Source organism: Capsicum annuum, chromosome 9 (genome assembly GCF_002878395.1).
Source record: "Capsicum annuum cultivar UCD-10X-F1 chromosome 9, UCD10Xv1.1, whole genome shotgun sequence".
NCBI lineage: Eukaryota > Viridiplantae > Streptophyta > Magnoliopsida > Solanales > Solanaceae > Capsicum > Capsicum annuum.
Window position 1 is genome coordinate 171,804,794 of NC_061119.1, and position 17,571 is coordinate 171,822,364.

A 17,571-nucleotide genomic window follows, 5' to 3' on the forward strand; every position below is an offset into this window, starting at 1 on the left:
TTCTTTCTTGTGTTTAATTTTTGTATAGAAGTATTATGTTATTTATTATTTACCTAAATTTTGATGAATACAATTAATGGGTATCTAGTAAAAAATATTTTCTTTGTCCTTCTTTATTAAAATTATAAAATGGAAAAAAAGGTCAATAACATACAAGAAGAAAATAAAAAGTGTAGTTACAATATGCAGCAACAAACTCATATAATCTTTCCATTTCATCTACATCCAGAATAAAAAAAAGGATGGATAAATAGAGATTTGAGAGAGAAATTGAGAAAGGGAGAGGTACAGAGAGAACAGTGAGAGGGGAGAGATCGGAGATGAAGAGAGAGAGGGGTCGGAGATCGACGAGTCTTCGCCTGAATCTCACCAAATAAAGGGTCATCCGCTGCTGAGAAACACCACCAACCCCTTTCCCTACATTTTTCGATCGAACCATCGCCATAAATGTCCCTTCCCCAAAACCCAATCGAAACCAGCTTCAATGCACTCCAAATCCCTTAAAAAAAATAGCCAATATTCAACAAGAACAGTTACCTCGTTCCTTTTTCGGCGACTATTCATAAAAAATCCATCGACAAATAACACGGGATGGGTTCTGGTCTTTTCAGTTTGTGATTCTTAGTTCCATTTTGGCGAGGCAATGCAAAGGGCATTAGATCGAAGTTGGATTTGTTCGTTTGATTGACGTTTGTTTGAGATTCCGGTGGCGACATCAAACAAGTTGGATTTAAAATAAATTGAGGTCCATTTCTTATCTCTCTCTCAATTAATTTTAATTGTTTGATATTTTGGTGTGTTAAATTCATATTGTGTGGATTTTATTTTCATTGATTTTAAGATAGTATCACGATAGGTTAAAGTTGGTAGGCAAACGATAGGCCGGGTAGGCAAACGTTAATTCTTGCTAATTCAGCTCGCTTATACAGATTCTGTTGCATAAGGCCTGCAACCAGATCAAATTATCTTCACATATGTTGCAATGAAACAAAAGCCTAGCATTCCCTGGACACTGATGGTATCTTGGGTTTGAATGAATTATAATGTATACATTTTTCTGTCTGACCTGCAGAAAGCTATGCCCGTGCTTACATTTCCCGAGCTTAGGAGTTGTGTCCGTTTGTAGTCCTTTATGTGATTTGGGTGTTGTTTAGTTCATTTTTGCATTTGGGGTTTGCTTAGTTTTGGCATATTAAGGCCTAACCACACCATCAAAGTTTTGTTGTTTCTATATTTTTCACTAAGTATTGTTGAAGTTGTGAACTTTATTTGATTTGGGTGTTGTTGAGGTTTACTTAGTTTTAGCATGTTAATGCTTAATCACACCATCAAAGTATTTTTGTTTCTATATTTTCAGCATTAATTTGTGAACTTAATGGGATTTGGATGTTGTTTTAGTGTTGTTTTGTTCATTTTGTCATATGGGTTTTGCTTAGTTTTGGATTTGAACTTTATGTGATTTGTTAGGTGTTGTTTTAATGATATCTAGTTCATTTTGGCATGTCGGATTTTGTTATTTTTGGCTGTGCACTGATTCAGTAACTGACCAGAAAAAAAGATAGCATATTAAGGTCTAATCACACCATTAAAGTCTTCTTATTTCTATATTTTTTCAGCAGGTATTCTTGAAAGTTGTGAACTTTTTGTGATTTGGATGTTGTTTTAATGTTGTTTTGTTCATTTTGGCAGTGGGTTTTACTTAGTTGGCTACATTACTAATTTCATTGAAAAATGGATTTCGCCTTGGTTCTTCATTGAACAATAGCTTACGTAGAGAAGGCTTAGCTACAAGGCTAATTCTTAGCTCTTCACTTCTGCTCTACTGCTACTGGTTTAGTCTGGAATGAGCAAACCAGAACTTCATTTTTGGTTGCGGTTGAAGGGGTGTGGAGGGGCTTCTTATCCTTTGATAAATATATAATTTCCGTTTGCACAGATTGTAAAAGTAAAGCAGATTCATAGCTAGTTTAAGAAATTTTCCATATTTCTGCAATCAATTTGCATAGAATAATAATATATACACAAATTTTGGTAGTCTTGTCAAGTTTATTGCCCTACTGAGTTTTATCTCGTTTCAATGTAAATAACTCAATACCAAAGAAGATGGATCATATGTTAATAAAGTGGCAAAAGAGATTTGTGTAAGTACTCTGTTGAGCAATTTTTATCGTTTTAACATTGCGTTGTTGAATCTATAGTCTAGTGAAGCCGTATGGGACTCTTTCGATTCACTATTATTGTTCCCTAGTTGTTATCTCATTTTCTAGTTCAAAACACAAACTCAAAGTCTAGTGAAGCCTTGTGAGGCCTATTTCCATTCACTAGCATTGTGACGTTGTCTTTCATCTAATTTTCTTATTCAAACACATAAACTCAAAGTCTAGTGAAGCCGTGTGATGCCTATTTCAATTCACTAGAACTTTGTTGTTCATCTTGTTGTTATTGTGTTGGTTGGAATATGTTGATACACACAGTCCTGTATCAATACGGCATTACAATATCCATGTTGTAACGCTCTGTGAAGTGTATTTATATATATTCTGGTTAGATGATAGGTTTTTGATAGGCCTATTTACAAAGGAAACTTTGGCAAAAAATTTTGAAAATTTTGAGAGTTAATAGAATTTTAGGACCACATAATGGATAAAATGAAGTGGAAGTTAAGTAAATGATCTCATGAGTGTATTAGATAATTCTTAAGTAAATTCTTAAGAAAAAATGTGTTAGGAATTGATATGCCTAGCATAAATAAGTTTGGTTGTGTTAGCTAAATTGAGATCTTTCTTTTTTACTGACCAGATCTTTTTGTTAGTTTCATTGTCCTTTCAGCCTATTTTGGGTTAACTAAGAGTAGTTAAAAAAGAAGTTCATTTCCTGGAAAACAGAAAAGGGCAGAATTTTTATTGAGTCAAAGTTACTAAGCTTTCTTAATGTAATTCATCATTTGAGGAATTAAAAGTCTTATCATTTTGGAAGAGCCAGTCTGATAAGTATGTTTTTATCTCCATTTGTAAGATGAGTATTGAGGGAGATTACCACAGGGGGTAAACTAGTTTTTGCATTCTGGAATCTTTAATGTATTCCGTAGTATTTTAATACAAAGATATTGTTGTCATCTCTTTTACAAAACAACATTAAGATTTCTCAAATCATTTCTTGCATTTTAACAAGTTAGAATCGATACTTCGCTTTATTTTTTATTTCAGGGACAGGTAATTTCATGATGGAAATTGTTAGCCATAAGAAGTTTGAAGATATTTTGTGATTTTCTTTCTCATATTTATATCACATTGATTTGTTACCCATTAAAAACTATATAATTCTCTTCCGGAGAAATATATTTTAGTATCATCTTTGTAACTTTAAGTACTGTAGTTGAATTATTGACAACGAAGTAGACAATATATAATTTATAATTTTTTGGGGAAAAAAGTGAGTATTAGTAGCGACTCATAGTTGCCACAAAAAAGTGAGTATTAGTGGCGATCCATAGTTGTCACAAAAAAGTGAGTATTAGTGGCGACCCGTAGTCGCCACAAACAGGGAGTATTAGTGGCGACCCATAGTCGCTGCAAAAAGTCATTTTAAAAAAAAAAAAAAGAATTCAACCTTCTGTGGCGACAAAAGATCGCCACTAAATCATTGTTTTATGGCGTATTTGCTTGCTTTTTTGTGGCAACTTTTGTCGTGACAGAATGTATGTTTTGTGGCGACTAACATATATCATCACAAAATACTTTTAGTTACGGAAGTAATTGCTACGATCCTAATGTCGCTGCTAAATATATTTAGTGGCGACTTTTGGTTCTTTTGCGACAACTTTTGTCGCCACTAAAAACCAGATTTCCTGTAGTGGTTGTTGTGCCATGGCATACAGTGGAAGACATTTATATTCCAGTAAATATAAAGGAAAAACATCATTGAGTGCTAGCAATTTTATCTTTCTCAAAGAGGTGCATATTCCTATATGATTTATATGAATCACTGGTCATTATCTGGCTGTTCTTGATGTCATTGAGAAATTAGTTGTGATTACCTCATTATGTGTCCAACATTGTGATTTCTATGTTAAGAAAGAAATTGATGTTGAAAACCATCCAAGATACAAAGACAAAGACTCCTCAGCTATGTTTGATGTGTTATTTCAAGAGAGTTTGCCTCAACAACTGAGCGGAAGCTTGTAAGTTATTTAATTTACATATAACAAAATTGTATATTTGTAAAATATATATTAAAGCACATATATGTTCTTTTTTATTGTTTTTGTAGGGATTGTGGTATCTATATAGTTACATATACGGACTGTCTTTCTTATGGTCACAAAGTTCTTGTGAATGAGTTCGACCCCAATGCACTCCGTACAAGATATGTTGCACTTTTGTGGGAATATGGGACCAGAAAGCAAGATGCAAATGCTCATAGTGATGTCGAAGCACCTTTGAGGCCTGCAAGGCAAAGTAGAATAACTAGTGTAACTGAAGTTTTTGATGTATGATGGATGATGGATTCATTACTTTATATAGTTTAGACGCTGGTTTATGGATGTAGGTACTGATTATACAAACTAATTTTAATGTTTTGAAGTGGTTCTAATTGTAGGTTATAATAATACTTATTTTAACTGAATGAAATTAATTCAGTTTTGAAGTTTAATCTGAGTCTTTTATGGTGTTCTTCATTTTACTGTGTGATTTAGTTAAAAAATACATATGTATTGTTCATATTATGCTAAAAATACATATATAGGAAATTTTATGCCTAAAAAATACATATGTATTGTTTTTAGCTGACAAAAATACATATGCAATGTTATGCCTAAGCATTCCAAAAATATATCTGAAATTTTTAGTTTAAAAATGCCAATGTTATGTTAGAAATACATATGCAATGTTAGAAAATATATATGCAGTGTTCTTATTTTGCTAAAAAATATGTAAGCATTATAAATAAAATTTAGCCTAAAACTACATATGCAGTGTTAATAGTAAGATTTTCTAAAATACATATTGTTCATAACTAATATGTATTTTGATATGTGTCCATTTAATATGATTATAAATGAAAACTCGAATTAAATATAAATTTGAAACTTTTAATACAGTTCTGTAATTTATGGTGAGATTTTATTTTACAAAAATACATATGCAGTGTTAATATTTTTTATTAAAATACATATGTATTATACATTTAAATGTATTTTTAGCATATAAATACATATGCAGCGCTAAGATTTTCGAATTCAAATATAGATTTACAGAATATGTCATATGTGGCTAAATCAATGGACAATTACGAACTAAATAAGTGTTTGGTTAATCAAAGTTACCAACTTTAAACTAAAAAGTATATTCAATGTTAAAAGTACATATGAACTGCAGATTCAAAATACATATGCAATGTTCAGATCTTGCAACATATACATATGCAGAATTCAGATTTTACTATGTTCACTTGTCAAATGATGATTAAATGTATTAACTAAAAAAAATAGTTCAAGTTTATAAAAAATGAAAATAAAGTTTTAAGCAATAATACGGAAGGAGAAATGTATCATTTTCGATATTTCCTACAAGAACGCCTATTGTGAACCTTAGCCCCACAAACATCACATGAGTTGATGTTCTTCTTTCTAAACATATCCCGACCTGATTTTCCACAATCCTTCTTTGCAGGTCTTCCTAGAGGTCTTTCGTATTTTGGAGGCAGTACAATTTCACCAAGTACGCTCTCTGGAATTAGCCAGTCATCTTTGTGTGGCAACGGGTAGATGGGAATATCATATGTCTTCGAAACAGTTTTTGGTTTAAACAAATCACAACAGTATGGCCCCTTCTCAAAATTCTTCTTCTCCAACACCGCACAAGCATGTGCACATGGTATCTGATCTAGTTGAAATGCATTCATGAGATTTTTTTCCTTGAGGCAAACAATGAAGTATTTTTGTTTGTCGTGTACCGTATACACATATTCTATGGCTGGTACAACCTGATATAAAAATAAAAAGTTTAATGAAATGCTACAAAAAGATGAAATTCATATTACATGATATATTGTAAGCACACTAGCATTTTTGCAGAAAAATATATATGCAGAGTAAAAATACATATGCAGAGTACATTTTTATAGAGCATCCAAATATATATGAAGTGTTAATTATTTTCAATTAAAAAATACATATGCAGAATACATAATTTTTTTACTGAACTTTTTAGTTTATTTTTATATGTTTCCATTCATTTAGAACTTAATGGAAGTTATTCTATTAATTATGTTTTTCAGAAGTATAAATTCCAAAAGTGTCAAAGGTCATACCGTCATATGAGTACACAAAGCCTCGTTCTCTTTGAGTATGTCATTAAACTTTTCAATGAGTGGTGTGAAGGTATATGAAGCCTGTTGCCTATTTTTGCAGTTCCATTTTGCAAATAATAATCGAACCTCCTCAAGAAAGTCATAAATTGGCAGTTCTCTAGCTGATACAAGTACTCCATTTATTGACTCCACAATGTTTGAAATCAAAGTCCAGCCTCGGTAAACTGTTGCATAGGACCTAGCTCACTTTTCGTAACCAGCCAATTCCAAATAAATCTCCACCCTAATATCAATTGCCTCAACTTTTTCCATTAACATGTGGAATTCTGACATTGAATATGATTTGGCCATTGTATAAAAGATCTCTGACAATGCATCATGTGACTTTCTGTAAAGTTTTTTAACATTCCCCCATAGATTCCATATACATGCATAATGTGGAACATCGTTGTACACATCGCTAACAGCCTTTATGATGCTTGGATTCGTATCAGAAACAACACACATGTTTTGTCTTTCCCTGTACGCTTCCTTTAAATTCTGAAAGAACCACGTCTATAATGCATCATTTTCAGAATCAATCACACCCTATGCCAGAGGGAATATATGACCTGTATATATAGAACAGTTATGCGCAGTAAAATAAAAATACATATAGGAACTGCATATGTATTTATTAAATATACAGGTAATTAAAATTGTATATTTTATCAAATAAATAGTATCGATTACATATAATAAAATTTAGACACATATAACTATAAAACATAATCAATTTTACATGTTTTCATTCATGAAACTTTGAAAATATAGGTAATTTTATACATATATGTATATATCTAGTGGAGATATGTATTTTTCAAGTGATACGTGGAAATAAAAATAAATACAACAAGTTATACAATAAAATTATTATAAAATCATACTAACCTACTCCATCCATTGTACATTCTATTACAAATTCTCCAGCATACATTTCTCTCAGATGACTAGCATCAACAACTACGACTGGCCTACAATGATCGAATCCCTTAATGAATGCATTTAGAGTGATAAATACATACAAGAACTCATTCTCGTCTGTCTTTTTCATTCTTATATATGACTCTGGATAGGTAGTATTCAGTACATATAAGTATGATGGCAGTTTTCCATAAGATGCTGATGGCTTACCCCTCAACTCTTCTAACGCTCTTCCTTTCGCCCTTCAACATAAAGTGTATGTCATATCCATACCAAAATCTTTCTTCATGATATTTTTAATTTTTGTTGCACTGTATTTTCTTTTGTGGTTCTTGAATTTTTGTTTAACCATACCACCTATCAACATACTAGTAGCATGCACCTTTGAATAGATCTTGTCTTTCACTGGGCATGTATGTTGAGGTCTGAATGCTCTTATTCTAAACATTCCAGTTTCTCCCATTCCTGATGCACACATTAAAAACTCACAGTTTTTTGATTTTCAAAACAACGTATACCTGCATCCAACATAATTTACTATTTTCAAAATACATATCCAAACTAATATTAAACAAGAACAGAGTGATATACAATGTACGTACGTTTTTCTTACTTGACCTTTTACTTTGCGTTTGAAACTTCTCCCTAATTGAGTAGTCCTTCATGACTGAATTCAACAAAAAATTTCTCAAGTAAACCTGGTCTTCCTCAACATGATTGTGATGTGGATCTGAGATAATTAACTCAACAGTAACCATTTCAAATACATCTAATGCTTGTGTATCTTCACAAACCACCAAAACTTCTTCATTTGTTATATTTATCAGTGTTTGAATGTTGTCACAGTTGGTTATTCTTTCATCAACACATACAGATGAACTTGACACGTTGCTCCCTATAACTTTCTCCAAAATGCTTACATATAAAGGAAGACAATTCATGTCTTGTATCTGCTTTTTCTAAACTATAAACACCTTTAAACCCATATCATTATGTATTTCTATCTGCCCTGCATTAGCTGTAATTTGATATTCCACTAGAATATGTTTCCTCATTAAATCCACACTTAAGTGAGATGCCAATTCATCGTGCAGCTTAATGAATGTTGCTGATGTGCTCAACAGTATAGCATCAGTGACATATTCTTCGTGGTTTTTTCATACGTCCACCGACCAGAGTGCTTCACAAGCACTAATATGCTTCCCATTTCTACTTGATTTACAAAAAAATAAACAAATATAAATACTTTGTCAAATTGTAGCTTATTAAAACAAATATTTTTCATCTTTAACTGCAAACAAATTTACACAGCCAACATCTCCATTCAAAAAATAAATTTAAACAAAATTTGTTCAACGTAAAATACAAACACAAAAAAAGTTTTAAACCAAATACAGAAACTACTGAATCGAACCAAAGAAAAATTTGTATAAAATATATTTTTAGCAAAAACAGTTATACTCTCAAATTCTGACAAGCAAACCAAAATTACATATGCAGTGTTAACATTAAGCAGTTCAAAAATACATATGCAGTGTTAACATTTAAGCATATCAAAAAATACATATAGAGCATACCTAATTTGTATTTTGATATGTGTGAATAGAATTTTATCACATTCAGCAGCTCAATTCAATCATCCATTGATCAAGAATTTTCAAAAAATAATTGAATCAAATTCAACTCGAAATTTGTTTAAATTATTTTCATAATTAGGGAGCTTCACAATTTGATCAATTGTTAAATCGATCAAAATAACAACAACAGGTGCTAAAATAAATAGTCGAACAATGAAATCTAAATAACTGAAACAACTTCTAAACTGAAATTTTGCAACAAAAAAGTTCAGTTCTGAAGATTTTTGTTATATATGTTGAATTTCCTCCTGCTTTGATTATAAATCGAAACTAAATAGGAGCATCAGTAATGGATGAAACAAAAAATCCAACCGAAAAAACTTAATGATTCATATCTTAAACAACAGTAATGGATGAATTTACAACTGGTAGTTGAATTCGAACAATTTGAACTGAAGAATCTATAATAGAATTTGATTCAAAGAAACTAATGCTTCGTTTTGAAACTGATGTTAAATTCGAAGAAGATAATGTAGAATTTCATATGAACAATAGCAATGGTTAAACATAAAAATATGGTTTAATTAGACGAAATTGCTTATAAAAACGAAAAGCAGATTTTGATTTTATTTGTGTTTTTCTCAGATGAACTCGTTAATGGAGAAAACTGAAATTTGAAATTTGATCAATGTTGTTAAGTTAAAACGGAAATCACGTGATTGAAGTTGTTTTAACGGAAAAGGAATCTACAAAATTAATTAATTGGTAATTATACCATATTTATCTCAACCAATTTCAGTTATTTAAGGGAGGTAAAATTAATTTTATATATATTTTTATAGCAACAGTTTTTAAAAATACATAATACAAGTTGCTACAAAATATAATTATGAAACTGTTCCTATAAATTAATAATTAGGGCCTCAAGTATGTCATTTCTGAATTTTATCCTATTAAAAAATCATATTTTGTATAGAATATCACTTGAAGTCTATTTTCTAGCTTTTCATATACAAAATTTAAGATACTGTCTATTATGTTAATTTGTATGATAATTTTCACTTTTTGACTTTGACAAGTATAATAAGTCATAATAATTTATAATCTAAAATAATTTTTAAAAGTATAAAAAATTACTATAAAAAAAAACAATTAATTCTTGAAATCTAAATGTGTCACTTAAATTGAGACGTATGTCTACTCCTTCTGTTCTTAGATAAGTGGTGTTTTATCCTTTTCATTTTGTTTCAAATTAAGTGATATTTTAGAATTTTAAGAAGGAATTATCTTATGTTTTCAGAGTTATCCTTTTTTTAATACATAGAGTTTTACACCAGTAAAGAATTACTTTTTTATTTAAGGCATTTAATTAGGAGTAAGTTAGTAAAGATACTTTTTATTTTTAAAAAAATAAGTAATTTTTACAAAGTTTACTCAAACTAAAAACACCACACACACGCTACCTACACACACACACACACATATATATATATACACACACACATATACACATACATACATACATACATATGCCAGGAAATTTTGGGCAGCAGTGGCTTTAGAAGCTTTACGCTTTAGCCGACCTTGCATATATAAGTTCCTTGTAGGCTTGGCTCGATTAGTCATGTCGATACATCTGCAAAACAACAAATAGCTAGGAATCTCGAAATAAAAAAGAAACAAAGAACTTCTCTTCATCAACCAAAGATAAGAAATGGAAAAGGAATAATAGTAGGGTAAGAATATGCAAAGTCTGAAATATTAGGTCCTGGTGTCACAATAATATGTCTTAGAGTGCCCATTTTGATATGAGTTTTGCTTCCGACATTACCATTGTTTTGCTTGCTATATTTTTATCTTGTTAAATAGAATATTAATTTCAACTAAACATTTTTGCCTTCCTACTTGTGTATTATTATTTCACGATCCTTGATGACTTCTCTATTGAGGAACATTTAGGAATATTAGATATTCAAACTAAATAATTGTCAAGTTAGATGAAATTATTCGTGTTTGAAGCTTATTCACATGTATAGTCCTTGATTTTTCTTTCTCCCTTCCCTCGCTATTTTGTATCTATTGAATGTTGTTGCAGGTCTTGGAGTTGTGGAACCCATTCATCCAGAGCAACATAACTTAGCCACATAGTGTACATGAGGGCATAATTTCTTCATTAGCGAATTCGCGTGTGAAAGAAAATATAGCTTCAGTGAGTCATGACCACCGGATGAAGATTTAATGATGATGTATATTTGTGGATCAAGTTATAAGAATAGACATTCTTTCATCTTTCTCTTTTCAAAAAAATATATTTGCATACACCTTTTTGCTGACAAGATTGTATTTGGGATCAAGCAAGGGGACAATATTATTGGTGCATCACCAATGTAATGAGTTATTTGAAAGGTTATATCATTTACAAACTTTGATCATTATTTCAAACTCTCTTTTCTCTAGTTCGTCATTTCGATCCTGATATTTAAAAAGTTAATTAGACTTCTTATTATTTTAATACATATCAAACTATAAAATTGAATAACTATAATGAATTTAAATTCTTTAATAGGAAAGTTTGTAAAAAAAATGAAGGAAAATATTTTCGGAAAGTGTTTTCCTATTTTTCATGTTCATTTGGTTGAAATTTTAGAAAAATATTTTCTTTAGGAAAACAAATCCTTGGAAATAAGGAAAATGATTTCCTTAATGAAAGTACGGAAAACAAGTGTCAATATTTCCCACCATTCGCAAAATCACCCACCCCATCAAATCCCACACTGAGTTTACCCCCACCTCACCATTAACCTTCTTGCCCTCCGTCTTCCCTACCAAAATATGCTTCACTCTACCCTTAGTCATTCTCATTATTTTTTGTTAGATATATACAAATGTTTTTAGAATAATATTTATTATTGGGATTCTAAATATAATAAAATAAGTAAGAAACAACTTGATTTCCTCGAAAATAGTTTTCAATGAAAAATATTTTCCTCCATATTGAACACAACTGAATGTATACTATAGTAACTACATTAAAAGAACTTAGTAATATAGTTAGAAAATACTCAAAAAAAAAAAGAAGAAGAAAGGGAGTGACACCACTATTTCAAAGGAGGCCTTTCTTCCTCTTTTGAAGTTACAAATTAAAACATTACATAATGTCCATAGCACACCGTTCATCTTAGCACTTAGCAAGGAAGGAGTTGGAGAACCGGAAGGGATCCATACAGACCTATAAAAAATAACACTACATAAATGCGGGAAAATAATTAGGAGTGACAAAAAAATTTCAAAACTAAGAAAAAGTGACACAAGTTTTAGTTATTGAGTTGAGGTGACAATTTTAAGATTAGTGTAAGTGGAAATAATTTTAAAACTCCCAAGTTTGTATTATTTACTCAAAATTAAGTCCTACCTTTCTCTCAACCCTTCTTATGCCACTGCTGGCACCATCACCACCACCACCATTACTACCACCAGCACCACCTACTCCTCCACCATAACTAACACAACAACCACCACCTCCTCCTCCACCTCCTTCAACAATAGTTTAAGTGTTGCCACAACTATGATAGTTGTTGTAGAAACCATCAACCAGAGGCGAACCTACCTTGGCAGTAGAGGGTGCACGTGCTTCTGCTAGCCTCAAGAAAAAATCTGTATATATAGTTTGTATATCTGTATATATATCAGGGTTTTATGTTAAATATATGTTGTGCACTCCCGAAAATAATTAACTTGATTGGCAAGATGGTTGAACACGCCAATTAAAGGCCTTTTTTATTGCGTGATGAGTCGGGTTCGAAGCCCAACAACCATATTTTTTTATTGTTTCTTTTTCAAATACACTATCTGTTTGTTGTATTCTATTTTGAATTTTAAGTGCAAACACATACACACACACACACACACACACATATATATATATATATCAATTGATTAAAAAAATTTCCCACTTAGTAATCATTTATTTTACACTTTTTCTTTTTTCTTTTGTGTATTGTGGACATTGTTAATGTATTTTTCATTTATTCAAAATACAAGCTCCCCTCGAACTTCAAAATGTAGATATTCTCCCCACCTCGTACTGTAAATGTTTATTTCTTTTATCTTTTGATCATTGACTTATTTTTTATTTAAAAAATTAGTAATTTAAAATTTGAGATAAGTTAAAATCAAACATTTTCTGTACAACCATATAGCAAACAAATCTCTTGAATTTCATATTTTCAAAAACTTTTTATTATTATTTAAAAATAAAAGTGCATTGAATTCAAGTATGATGGATAACACACTTTTTTCATATTAAATCTAATTAATGATATTCAATAATATTAAAAGTTTGCTTATAAAATATTAGAATTAATAAGTTTTCAAAGAACTGCATATCGAACTTTGACACTATTAATTACTATGTTAAATATAAAGGTGCAGCCGTCAAGTTCAAATCTTGGGTTCGCCTTTGCCATCAACTATCGTAGTTGCAACATAACAACTATTGTAGGTTCCATATTTTTTGCAGAATTTGTTTCAATGACTTAAAAAAATAAAATGTTTCTTTCCAAAATTCTCCATGTTTATCTTGACGAAATGAGCAGAATATCTATTCTAATGCCAAAAATATTCACGATATCACTTTCATCTTTGGTAAACTTACCAATAGTTATAGTCATAGTGATCCTCCTACTCAACTACTTCAATTATTTTCAAGCACCTCATATATTTTTTGGGGTGTTCGAAGATCATTTTTTTATGATTTCTCTTGATCTCATAATCAAAGCAAAACAGTCTATAAAAAAGGGAACGTCGTGGAAAGGATAAATCAGATGTAAAAGGATATAGCCCTCTTATGGTGGATCCATCTTAGACAACTATTTATGACCAATTGGTCTTCCAAGGAGGTTCTAGTGAAGATGTAGCAACTCTCGTAGTGATTTTTTAGGTTTTCCTATGTTTTGAATATTTCTCCCCTTCTCGTTGTTGTCTTATGGCACTTGTGAGTTGCGGGAGTGGAGGATATGGTCCCCAAAGTGTTCAAAAGAGTTTTATAGTTTTTGATTTTTAAAAGCTTTTAAGTTGTTATAATTGACGTAAGTCAATATTTGATATCCAAGAATTGGTTGAGATTCTTATCAGTTCCATCATGCCCGAATTATATTTTACAAGTGTTTACACTGTTGGGCTGTGTTTGGGAGATCTCAGATGAGTTTTGGGTATTTGTTCAGAGTTTGGAGTTTTATATTATTGAGTTTTATTAGTGTCACCTAAAATTAATGAGTTGTGTTGATATGTTTATGATACCATGAGATCTGTATTGAAATTTCAGAATCAAAGAAAAAATAATCGATGCATTTGAAGCACGTATGGGGGAGATATGACCATTTTAGTACGGATAATAGTTGCTGGTTTTCTAGTGTGGAGGTTCTTCTCCGTGAATGTGATGGACACACCACGAATGTGAAGAAGGACCCTTTTTTGAATGGGCAATGCAAAAATTTATTCTTCAAATGCAGTTAGGGTCCCACGAATGCAAAGAATAAATATTTACCTAGATAATGCTTATCTAAATTTAGTTTTATCAAATAAGTCAGTCATAATTAATAAATTAATCAAATAAATCTAAATATATACTACTTCCGTAACTTTAAATAGCTTAGGCTCTGATACCATTTGTAGGGGGTGCGGATTAGGCGCGGTAAGTTTACTAGATAATAAATACGTATGTATTTATTTTTATATAATGTATTTTGAGAATATTATTGATTGGAATAATTTTCATTTTTATCTTCTTGACTTAAGATGTTTTATTAATTCATATTCTAGATTAGATATTATCGTAATTAAATTATCTAGTGTTTTAGGATCCTCGTTAGTATTATGTAACATTTTGTATTCTAGGTATAAACTATATAGTTGGGTTTCGATTTCTTTTAATGATTTATTCTTTTCGTAAGATGTATCGATTAATTTATGTAATTGTTAAATTCTTTGTAGCAATATTCATTAATTGTTTTTCTTCGTTCTTGTATTTTTTATTTTCATATATTTTATTAATATATTCAATTTTACTGATATTCATATTTTAGGGGTGATTAAATGGTAGTTGATTAAATGCTTTGCTATAATATTCTTTAGTTTTTTCTCTTAGTTTTTTTAAATCTTCTATATTATTTTTAAGATATTTTAAATATTCTATATCTTTTGTTTTAAAGTATTTAATTAAATTTGTTTTTATAAGGTTTTCTGTTAATCTTATTTCTTCTATTTCTTGTTTCCAATATTTTAGATATTCGTAGTTTATCATTTTATTCTAAAGTAAATGTATAATAATCTATTCTATTTGTACTATATTTAATATCTTGTTTGAGGTTATTTATGCTACTAACTATTTCTTCTTGTTCTCTTTTTAATGAATTTTTTAAATTATCTAAACTTTTATCTTTGCTTTTTTCTAGATTTTTTAAGGTTTCGTCTATCCATTTTAATTTTTCTATTAGATTTTCCATTATTTCTCTAATTTGTTTTCTATAATTAATTTCTTTATGTAGGTCTTCTTGGTTTGCTCTAATTTTCTTAATATATCCTGACATTTTTAGTCTGTATAATATCCATCTGAATCTAAATAATATTGTTGTTCATAATATACATGTAAGTTTTCTATACTGTTTAATAATTCTTCCTCTTCATAATCTTGTAATTTTTTCCATATTATTTTCTTTATGTCCATAATTTCTATATCTCTAAGTATATATAAAACAAGTATTTTAATATCTTCTGTCATTTAGGCTTGATCAAATGTTTTTTCATAATATTTTTCTGTTGTTTGTTTTAGTCTAAGTAGTTCTTGCATATTTTCATTACGGAATTCTATATATTTTACAACTTTAGTTTCCATGTATTTATCTAAATTTGTTTTTATTTGTTTTTCTACTAATTGTATGTTTCTCATATCTTTTTTTCAAAATTCTAAATATACATAATTTATCATAGTTAGTGTGTGGGTTTGGTATGTGAGTATTTATAAGAGTAGTTTGGTAGGTGTGGTATATAATTAATTCTAGTCATAAAATATCTATCAAATATTTTTTCCAATATGATTTTTCTTATATCCACTATTTCTATATCCTTAAGTACATATAAAACGAGTATTTTAAATTTATCTACCATTTCGTCAGATAAATAATTATTCATTTTTCATAAAATTGCTATTTTCAAAATATTCCCTTCAATCATGCACATAACAAAATATGATCACTTTAGATTGCTATATACTAGATTATTCTTAAATAACATATTCTTCGGTCACTATTAGCATGGTAATCTGGATACTTTTCCCTTAAACAGTGCCTCTACTTTGGTTACTCCCCTATCACAGTCTTCTTGCCTCATCGGTTTCACCTTTAGGATGGCATAGTTCTTAGGAATTTTTCTCCTTTTCCACTTTGCTAATAAACTTCTTAACATGTTATTTTTCGAATAATTCTACTATAAAGCAACTAACATGAACTTATTTTATCATATCATAATTGTTAAGAATTTATGAATTTAGCTATTCATAATAGTAAATGAATATACCTGTTCTGGTAGTTTTGATAATTCTAAGCTTTGTTCCTCCATAGATTTTTCCATTAAAATATACCTATTTTTTTTAATAAATAAGCAAAATTTTTTGTTGTGGACAAGAGATTTTTTGCTTCAATATATGAAGGCTTGCCCTTATCTGAGCAAGTGCTCATTTATTTATATGAAAATGCGTACACTATTTTTCTTTACATCTGTCAGCTACTTTACAAAAATAAGAAAAACGTTTCTGCAAAGAGTCCTAAAGCTAATGTTTAATCTAATAATGGCACTACTTGCCAAAAATCTAATAATGGCACTACTTGCCATAAAAGACTAAGAAAAGTCAAAAATCTTAGTTACATGATATTTACGTAAAACTATCTAGCTATCTTCCATATTTTTTTTTCTCCTTGAATTACTTTCTTTGTCTTCTTTCTTTATCCGTAGTTATCTTATTTTTATTGCTCTGTATCTGCATTATTGCTTCATATTTTGCATCTTCCAGCTGTCGCTTTTATTTTCTTCTATTCCAGTTGAACTTCTGGGACAATATTATCTTCTCCATTACATTTTGAACATTGATGGTCTGGATATTTATGTCCAATTAACTTGCAATATCTGGTTAATAATTCTTCCGAAATAAATTTTTCTTTAATGGCTCTGGCGATAGGTTTTTTCTCTGGATTGAGTAAAGTCAAGATCCATTGCCTAACGTCTTCCATATCTGCTTCTCGTAGTTCCTTTGAATTTGAGTATACTATTACATTACCTCTTGAATAATAACTCCATGTGGGATTTCTATTGCGATAAGTGTTTGCTAACTCTTGAAGAATTGTGGATAGCTCAATAATTCTCTTATTTGCATAAAAATTTGGTATCTCAATTCTAGGTATTTCTGGTTGTGGAATAATATCTTCTGGTATAATCATATCTCGGGTCATTCCTATTTTTACAACTTGTATAGGTGATTTAACTTCATCATACAATATCTCTGCTGGTGCCGTGTAAAATTTTATAAAAAGTAGGTTACCTTTGGTTATTCTTTTAAAAATGTTAAATGAACCATATATTTCTGGTATATTGGATATTTCATTTCCGTCTTGGGTATATATGGTACTAAGTAATCCATATTCGTAACAGGTTTTAACTAGACCTGGTT

General features: G+C 30.1%; 1 protein-coding gene across 1 annotated transcript in view; it reads right to left on the bottom strand.

Annotated features, from left to right (window-relative positions):
• Window positions 1-5,550: 5,550 nt before the first annotated feature.
• The window catches only part of LOC124887138, a 28,613-nt gene continuing 16,592 nt past the window's right edge, over window positions 5,551-17,571 (bottom strand). Inside the window, exons 2-5 of the mRNA XM_047396332.1 lie at window positions 10,380-10,488; window positions 6,741-6,852; window positions 6,313-6,536; window positions 5,551-5,985 (exon numbers count right to left, since the gene is read on the bottom strand). Of these exons, the coding sequence (XP_047252288.1) occupies window positions 5,551-5,985; window positions 6,313-6,536; window positions 6,741-6,852; window positions 10,380-10,488 (880 nt within the window). The remainder of the gene's footprint in view (window positions 5,986-6,312; window positions 6,537-6,740; window positions 6,853-10,379; window positions 10,489-17,571) is intronic.